The following is a 9636-nucleotide window of genomic DNA, read 5'->3' on the forward strand; positions in this document are numbered from 1 at the left end:
AACACCACATGACCCAGTCTCCAGCAACGCACACCACATAAGGTAACCATTTGCATACCACGGTCACTGCACCGCTTTTTGGGACGCTGCCCTAACATATTATCCAACCATCCCCCATGGAACGTGTCGGCCGAGTCGACTACATTCCTGCCCTCGCGGCTCAAGGTCGCCACCCAAGTCAATGCGACGGCGTGACGACACTGGGTTACAGAGGTGATGTGCGACATAGAGGTGGAGGCACGAGGTGTCGTGTTGGCATATGTGTGTGCTGGAGCCCTAATTGATATACACACTTCTCCCCCTTTGGCGATGGAAGCTATTGTGAACGCAAGGAAGGAAGCTAACAAGGTGTGGAAGATGGCAAGGAACCAAGATGCGGCGGTCGAGGATAGGAGGTTGGCGGCTGAGGAGAGGAGGGTGACGGTCAAGGAGAGGAAGGTGACATTGAAGGAGAAGAAATTGGCCATGGAAGAGCGAACTAGATTGTTGGAATGAAAGAAATACTTGATCTTCATGGACACATCTACCCTCGATGGGCGACATGGATGGCATCGGAGCTACCATGGTCGGCATGGGAGGCATGGATGGCTTTGGAGCTACCATAGACGACATGGGTGGCTTCGAAGCTACCATAGACGACATGGGTGGCTTCGAAGCTACCATGAGGAGCATGGGAGGCATGAGTTTTACGTCTCTCATGGAAGGCATGGGAGCACCTCCCGATGACATGGGTGGACGCATGTCTTCCGGTGCGTCTCACGTATGTTCGCATGATGCCTTTGAAGATCTTGCGAACACCTTCCGAGCTTTCCATGATGATGCGGCGCACGACGATGAAGAAGAGGAGGAAGAAACGCCTTCAAATGAGGAAGAAGAACGGGAGGAAGAGGAGGACGAAAATGAGGAGGATGCAGGTTTGTGTGAAGTTTTAGGTCATGAACTTGGTTGGGTGATGAGATGTGGTGTGACATGTGTTCAAACTTTTATGTCATGATGAGCTTAGTTGGCTGATTTTAAACTATGCTATGTCTTATTTTGATGTTTGAAATATCATCATATTGTCAAAAATGAACATATTGCAAGCGTCAACTACTCGTGTGTGATGTAATTTAACGCGCCTACTGAAGCGGCTCATGTGCGCAATGTTTTACGACGGCCGTTGGAGCCAGTGCTCTCCGGCGCGCTAAAATTCACTAAATGTTTTTAGCGCGAGCGACGGTTGGAGATGCTCTAAACAAGATTAAAAAAATCCTGCACTTTCCTTTGCTCAATTCCTTGAGCCAAAAGGGCCTCAACATTGTGTGTACCTTCACATAATAGACCAAATGGAAAATGGATCATCAAAATGGAGGCAAATCATTAATAGCAGTTGGCCAGTGCAAATCTAAGCAAAACAAAGGACATAACGTCGGAGGCGAACAACAGTTCTGACGAACCTGTAGTAAAAGATCGTTCTGGCTTACATTACATGCATCCATACATCACACATTAAAAGTTGAAACCTTGTTAACTGAAATTTGAAGGGCCAAATGCTTTCGCTCGGGCACAGCTTAATCTGCTATAGATAGGCAAAAGAACAGATGCATGGAAGACTTCGTCCACAAGAATACTGCAACGCAAAGCTTCAAATGAATAATGCTTTGATCAAGATGAAGCCACACTCACAGCCTCTGAAACTTTCGTGAAGTAAGCCTACCAGAAAAAAAGAAACTGTGCTAAATGCACTGATAAATCGACGGTTGCTTGCCACTTTTACCAATGTAATGTCAGCTGAGTCTTCTGAACTTGCTACGTTGGCACAAAGAATCAATTTGCACTCATTCCACTTTCAGGACTATCTTCATTAGCTCGTATACAAAATAGCTGATAGATGCCGATGGCAGAACCTGGAGAGGAGGAGAAAGAAAATCAGTTACATCAGATAATCCAAAGCAAACTAGCATGTGGAGTTGAACACCGCAGATACCAAGGCAAACTAGCATGTGAAGTTGAACACCACAGATACTAAGGTTAACTGATATATGTAGGTCTAAGTAACCAAATAACCTAGGCATACTTTAGGCTATGGTTACATCAGACAACCAAAAACAAACTAGCATGCAAAGTTGTACTCCCTCCGTTCCTAAATATAAGTCTTTCTAGAGGTTTCATTAGTAGACTACATATGGATGTATATAGACATATTTAAAAGTGTAGATTCATTCATTTTGCTCCGTATGTAGACATTTAGTTAAATATCTTAAAAGACTTATATTTAGGAACGGAGGGAGTATGACACAAATAGTCAGGTTAGCGTATATGCAGATCTAAATTACCGAATAACCTAGCCACACAGTAGGCTTGGTTGCCCTTTCATACGGATATCAGAACCACTAGAATACCATTATCTATTAAATAATTTCACCGAGATCTCCCGACATTACATGGGAGACAATGAGCTAAAGGCTCAAAGCTGATCACTAAATCCGCAAATCAAAGGGATGCATTGATAAGCCTAACCCTGAATGTGCAAGTGGTTTTTTTCTGGAAGAAACATGTACCTGTAACAAGCTGGGGATCAAGCCCACGTAGAGTGCTGGCACTCCACCTTTATCAACTATTTTTAGGCATGTTGCGAGTGCATTCATCTTTGTTGCTTTGACTTGCAACTGTAGCTGTCTCCTAACTACTTCAAAAGGGTATGTGGCTGCCTCAGCACAGCATCCAGCGATAGCCCCATAGAGTAAGGTCCTAACAGTGCCCAACTCAAGCTGATCTAGTGCATTTGCCTCTTGTCCTTGTTGTTTCATCATTGATATCCTCCTCTTTCCTTCGGGGGAATGCAGATAAGCCATCTTCAGTATGTCATACACCCCATAGAATACAGCGCCAGAGGGTGCCATGCTAATGAGAGAAGGTACTAATCCCTTGTACAGTGAGAACAACCCTTCAGTCTGGATCATGTGGCGGGCAACACCAATAACCCCACCTAATGCTTCACCACCAGGGGCGACCATCTTTGTCCTAATCTGAAAACAACAGGTTAATCCAGACAATACTTAGCAATTAATGATGGCACAAAAAAGTGAGATAATTCAGAACCCAAGAGGACATACCGTATCCATCGGTATGCACATTATCGTTGCTGTAACACCAGCAGAAGCACCAGCGATAAATCTCTCAAGATTGGTTGTTTCTTCATTACCAGACCATTTGAGAAGTTGCTTTCTGTAACTGTCATATGCATAGAAGTTGACCGCCTTGAACGGAGCAGTACGGAGGATATTGACTAAGTTTCCTTTCCAAAAGCCTTTCAATCCTTCCGTTGTTGCAATCGCTTGGATAAGCTCAAATAGATTCCTCTGCTCGCCACGAACTATATACTCCAACTTTAGCCTCTCAAGAGGAGCAACAACTGTTCTACACGAGATATACAAATTAGGAAAGGAATGTTTAAGACTTTAAGCAGCAGAAATGGAAATACAGACCCACTCTGCATATTAATTATCACAACTAACATCCATCCTGGACTAACCCTGAAACTAGTCAGGTTCTGGTACAGGTGGTTTAGTCTCAGGTTTGTCTTTATTTGCATTCATGTTTAAGTTTATAAGTTCCAGGCTTCCAGCAGCGTGAGAAAGTAACTGCCTACACATATACATTGAAAGCGGGCAGAAAATAGCATCCCTAACTCGCAGGATTACAAAAATAAAAGGAACAGGTCAACAGGGAAACGTAAGGGTGTATTTTCTATTAAGATGAACAATGACATAGTAGACATGTCATATCAAGTAAATAACTTGGAATCCAGTTTGTGGATGAAGATCCATATCTTTCTTGGACCAGAACAACACAGATGGCAGAGTCCAATTACACCAACTCACCAAGACAGACATCTAAAATAAGTAGCAAATACAGATCAAATGCTCAAGAGAGAGGCCAGGAGCTATGAAAAGTTACTATGATGATTTGTGTACATAGAACTGTGTAGTAGCATCGTTTAGCTATTGAACGAGGAGGCTCGAAGGACAGTGTGTTGTGTCAGAGCCAACGTACCCCCATAACTACCACAATCCATCTCTAGCAGGTCCTTGCGATTCTAAGAGACCATTTGTGCAAGGTCAGCCCACAGGGCAGAAAAGATAAGTGACAGTTCTTCTATAATCTCAAGAATCTGATACAGGTGGGTTTTGGCAGCTATAAGGGTAACCCAGAACAATATCCTTCAACCTCCTTAATCCTTATTCAATATCTAACCAACGCTACTACACAGTACTACGTACACAAGCTAACCGTACTAACTGCCGTCTGCCGATGTGTTGCACCAAGAAGGAGCAATTCGACTGCTGTGAACCTAGTCCTCAACAGGATAAAAATCCGCCGTAGAGGCAGAGGCAGAGGGGGTCCGGCAGCGACGACTTGGAGCAGAACGGCACTAGGTGAAGGAACCACTAATTTGGGGAGAAAGGGATCTAGACTAGCAGGTCAAGGAAGACCATAGCAAAAGAGTATAGACCACTGACTTTGTTTACTCCTTACTTGCTTATAAAGAAGGCATTCCATCCTTCTAACAGACAAGATAGATTCAATAACGAAAATAATAATTTCTAAATCCTTCCTTCCATACATGAAGCACCCTTGTTGTTAGCCTGATGCTACCTCTTGTGCAGCCAGCTGGCCGTAACATAAACAGTACCTAGCAAAGTAGCCGATGTTCTTTCTTTGTGGTAGCACAATGATGTTGCTAGGGCCCAAGGCACACCACTGCAACAATCCAGTGTCATGTAGGCAAGAGAAAGGCAAAACTATTGCCTCTGTTGTCTCTAGCTTCTGATGCCACCACCTGGTCAGCTCCATATTACCGTGCGTTCAAGCTAAGTATATCTCCAAATTTAGTGAGTAATCAGCAACCCTAAATAGGAAATTACAACAAACTCGTTTCGTTATATGTGATAGTGTATTTATCTCTGACATAATGTTTGCTTTAGCAAGTGGGTCGGCCAGTCTGTACAACTCTGCTAATTTTTTGACAGAAAGGCTGTAAGGGAGGCCCTATAGTATAATTGGTGCAACAAACCCAAATTGCAAGTACCACGCCTTGAACCTCGGTGGCTGGGAAGGCATCAGCCCCTTTCCACAACTAGGCTATGCCTTAGTCTGCTACAACTCTGCTAATTGCTGAGGCCACGACATTAATGAGCTCTGCTTTGCTCCCTAAAAGCTGCAGAAGCCACAAAATTTGAATTTTGTGTAGAATCACACACCGATTGCAATTCCATGCAGTCAACCTAGTAACATTGATCTTAACCTAAGTGATACGGAGTATTACCTTTAATGTTTCTAGGATCATGGCTCTATTTTGGCAGCGGTAAGAAATGGATCTAGTTTCCTCTGATAGATCAAACAAGACAGAGCTCTTGCCGCCTCAAACCTCAGGCTTAATTCATGCCCTTTGGTGTAAAATTACTTCTTAACTACATAGCCTGCATGCCTGAAAAAACTTATAATGTCCAAATGCTACTTATGACGCACTACCAACAGTTCTGTAAAGCTTGTCATTTTGGACATCGACAATGTTTATAAAGCACAATTTCAACCACAGATTTCTATTTTAGTATGTTCATTAAACTGACACTGTTATGGAAATATTTTTCAAGTGTAATCTGCACAAAGGATCGCGGTACCCAAAAGTTTCAGAAATTTGACCTCGTGTTCACGTATGACAGAAAACAATAAGTTATAGTTTCAAAAGTTACTTCAAGTTCACGCATGACCCAAAACAACAAGTTCTAATTAAGTGGACAGTATAGCACTTGATTGTTTTTCCTCGCATACAATCCAAAACAGGATTGGGTTCCACTATCATTATGATAACAGAACAAGAGAAAACCTGCATCCAGCGCAACAAAACAAAAAACCTGAACAGTTTTTTTAATGAAGTGGACAGAACAGCAGTTTACTCTTATGCCACAGAAGGCCAATTTGTTGAAGTCGGCTGCATCTAAAGATCAATTGTCCAAGCACTCGTATCAATTGGCAAAACAATCTGGAATGACGTGATCCGCAAATAACCAACTCATGTCATAGTCCATCTATCAGAAAAATTAAGCAGTAGGAAAAATAAAAAGCTAAAACCCTAATAAAGGTAGTAGATACTGCTTGCTACAAACTTTTCGATCATTTTCATTCAATGGCAGCCATACTCTCCAAGTACCCCTGAACCTGAGCTTACAACACACAGCTTGGCTTAAACTCGTTAGTATCAGACACAGGTTTCCCATGCTGTTGTACGTCCAGGTTAGCTAGAGCTCCTAGGTCGTTTGCCGAGGACGATTTTAATATTTTTTTGGATTGTCGTTGACAGGTGTTTGCAAATAATGGTCTCTCGTTATATTTTTGGGAGATCTCTTCTTGATAAAAAAAATAAATGGTTCCGGTGGACCAAACTTGATGGGAGAAGTCCATAAAGAGAGATCTGAACTCTGAAGTACTGGAATATCACCAAAGAACTAGCCATTGACAGGGGTGCATGGAAGTTAGCTATCCACGTGCCAGAACCATGACTTGGTTTCAAGATCTTATAGGTTTCAACTCTAGCCTACCCTAACTTGTTTGGGACTGAAAGGCTATGTTGTTGTTGTTTGAAACATAATAACAGGTTCCAGGCAGGTTTGAGAAAATATAATTATCTTGCACCCATGTCTTATGCCCCTCCCGTGATGTTGTTAAAATGGAAGCAATGAACCTAACTCAAAGAGGATAGTCTGACATGCAGACTCGAAATCTCGTACTGTACCAAAAGTCTAGTGTGCTGCCATCTGCTGATCCCAGCAAGCTCAATTCATTTCAGCAGAAAGGGAACACCATTATAGTTAAAGGTATGGTATTTGGGATTAGTGTTCTTCCGCAAGTTTAGCTTATTGGATTAAAGTGCACCATAGACATGGTATTTCTGTGCATATCCGAACAATGCAACTTGGAGTTTCAGCGACCAGTTGAGCGCGATTAAGAGGTCCTAGCTGGGAAAATCATGCGTCCAAAGAGAAATGGGGCAATACCTAGAGACCATGGCGGCGACGGCTCCAGACCAGAGATGCTTGGTGGTGTTCATGGCGCCGGCTCCAGAGCGGGCTGCCTCCTCCTCCGCCAGATTCCCGTCCGCCTCCAGCAGCACCACCCCCTCCGCGCCCCTCCCGGCAGCCAGCCCCTCGGCCACCTCCACCCCTCCGCCCTTGTCGTCTCCGCCCGTGAGCAGCCCCACGGGGGCCGGTGCGAACCCCCTGCCCCCCTTGACCGACATCGTCATCGAGAGGAACCCCGGCCGCCGGCGCCGCCGCGGCACTCCAAAGGACGCCGAGCAGCCGGGCATGGCCGCGAGGAGCGCGCCGTGCGCCGCGGCATCGCCAGCATCGAGGAACAGCCCCGCCGCCGCCCCCTCGCCCGCGGCCGGCAGCCACATCTCCAGCCAAGGCATGACGGCAGGCCCAAGGGTGGTAGAGGCCCGCGGCTGCTGCTGCTGCTGCTGCTGCTGCCGCTAGGGTTAGCGAGGCTGGCGGAGCATCGGTTTTATCGACCGGGGCCTGGATCAGGAGAGCCGGAGGGAATAAAAACACCGGATTTCGTTGGCTTCGATCAGCCTGGGGGTGGGGTGGGTCGGGGTGGCGAGGAAGTAGATGCGGGGTGGTGGCGGCGGCGGCGGCGGCACAAGGAGAGGAAGGATCGGATTTTCTTCTTCTTCTTCTCGCGAGCCCCGATTTTGTTGGGAGTCGGGATGGGGGTGATTGCCTCCGGCTCCTCCTTGGATCTTGCCGCCCGGAGGCAGGAGCGGCCAAGGGACGGCGAACGAGGCTGCGCAAGGTCCGATTTTTCTATTTCCATTTCCATTTGTAAAATTTCCTGGATAACGTTTTCTAGCGCTTTTTTCTTGTTCCACTTCTTTGTCCATTCGTTTACGTGGACGTTAGCACGGCGCCGGAACGATGGGTCGTCAAAATACCCGAGGAGAAAATAAACTCGAGGCCGTGTGATGTGATGATGTGTTAATCGTGCACGTTTCGAAAGGTGAAAACTTGTCATCTTTGCCTGCACGCTAGCGTTGGTTTTTTCTTTTGCGAGAACGCTAGCCTTGGTTTTTTAACACAAGCATTCATATACACGTGCATATACTCATTCATATGAACGTATACATATATATTTTATCTTTATAAATGTTTCAGGAAGATTGAGTTGATATATCATCTTAAAATTTACGAAGTCATTATAGACATCTCGTCGTCGACGCGAAAGTTTTTTTCTACTGGATGCGCATCGTTAAAAATCCACAATAATAAGAATAACATGACTTGAACTCTAGTAGGCTAGAGATACCACAAATTTTTTAGCCATCCAATCATAGGTTGGTTCGCTCACGCTGGCCTTGGTGATGTAGTACACCAGACTTCCTATACATGCTCGATGATGTAGACCAGTGATAGTGGCATCTCTCAATCATTTAGATACACATACCATAATATGGGGGTCTTGCAACTTGAGGAGTTCAAGTTCGACATAGGGCGAAACCCTAATTGTTGCCGCCACCTCCCTTCACTCCTTCCCCTCATGTCTCGCCGTCGTCAAAGGCGTTGTCGATGAAGTCAGGCAGGCTTCAATGACGATGACGGTGGGGCATTTCGCGTGGGGCGGCTCTCTCACGGGCGCAGCCGCGTTGTGGCTCGTCGTTGGAAGATGTTGTGATTTGTGTGTGGAATGTTGTTGTCCCTCATGTGCAGTTGACACTGGTGCTGTGGCGGGGCAGTGCGTCATGGTGTGCAGGAGCTGGTGGGCGCACGTGGCTTAGACCAGACCTGGGCTCAAGCGAGCTTGTCTTAGTGACGGCCTCGGCTCACATCGGACTCGTGCTCGGTGATGCTCGCGATTTGGTGCTAGGTGTGGGGAATCCTATATGACGCATAGGGCGCTCGCGATCGAGGTAGCGTGTACCCCCTCGCAGCGCGGATGTCGTATGGGCCGACCCATTTTCCTTTCTTTTTTCTTTTTTTTCCTTTTTCTTTTTTGTATTTTTATTTTTCTTTATTTTTTCTATTTATTTACTTTTTTGTCTTTTGAAAAAATTCATTTTCAAATCCACAAACATTTTTTTGTTCATTGAATTTATATTTTCTTCATCAAGTTCAAAATTTCTTCATTTAAAAAAAATAGAAATTTTGGTCATCAAGTTCAAAAATTGTTCTTTGAATACCAAGTAATGTTCGTCATTACTGAAAAATGCTAATAAAATATGTTCATTGAATTAATTTTTTATTCATCAGGATTTAAAAAATGTTCGTCAAAATCCAAAATTTGTTCATCGTATTCAAAATGTGTTCATCATATACAAATTTGTTCATCATTTCAATTTGTTTTCATCAAATTCAAAAGAAAATCAATGATTTTGAAAAGTGGTCATCCATCTTAAAAAAATGTTCATCTTATTCAAAATTTATTCACCATAATGTTTGAAAATGTTCATCAAATTCAAAAAATGTTCATCAACATCCAAATTCACTAGCATTTTTTAAAATCACAAATATTTATCAAATTCATGAACATTATTCGAATTCATGGACATTTTTTGGTTCCACGGACTTTTTTCAAAATTCTCATTTTTTTATTTTTGGA

At 44.1% G+C, this 9636-nt stretch overlaps 1 protein-coding gene across 1 annotated transcript; it reads right to left on the minus strand.

Moving 5' to 3' along the window:
* Positions 1-1337: 1337 nt before the first annotated feature.
* Positions 1338-7846, minus strand: LOC123449677 (probable mitochondrial adenine nucleotide transporter BTL3). Its single transcript, XM_045126974.1, has 4 exons — positions 7038-7846; positions 3096-3399; positions 2541-3008; positions 1338-1886 (listed from the first exon to the last, which is right to left on the minus strand). Exons 1-4 carry the CDS (start codon positions 7451-7453, stop codon positions 1818-1820), a joined length of 1257 nt encoding a protein of 418 aa, XP_044982909.1. The 5' UTR covers positions 7454-7846; the 3' UTR covers positions 1338-1817.
* Between the last annotated feature and the right edge of the window lie 1790 nt (positions 7847-9636).

This window comes from Hordeum vulgare, chromosome 4H (genome assembly GCF_904849725.1).
Source record: "Hordeum vulgare subsp. vulgare chromosome 4H, MorexV3_pseudomolecules_assembly, whole genome shotgun sequence".
Lineage (NCBI taxonomy): Eukaryota > Viridiplantae > Streptophyta > Magnoliopsida > Poales > Poaceae > Hordeum > Hordeum vulgare.

Bases quoted from the DNA above. Each gene is read 5' to 3' on its own strand.
- LOC123449677 (XM_045126974.1), bottom strand. From the start codon at position 7,453: ATGCCTTGGCTGGAGATGTGGCTGCCGGCCGCGGGCGAGGGGGCGGCG. The intron at 3,400-7,037 runs GTATTGCCCCAT...TATCTCGTGTAG, and splicing joins GTCGCCGCCATGGTCTCTAG to AACAGTTGTTGCTCCTCTTG. The intron at 3,009-3,095 runs GTATGTCCTCTT...TGTTGTTTTCAG, and splicing joins TGTGCATACCGATGGATACG to ATTAGGACAAAGATGGTCGC.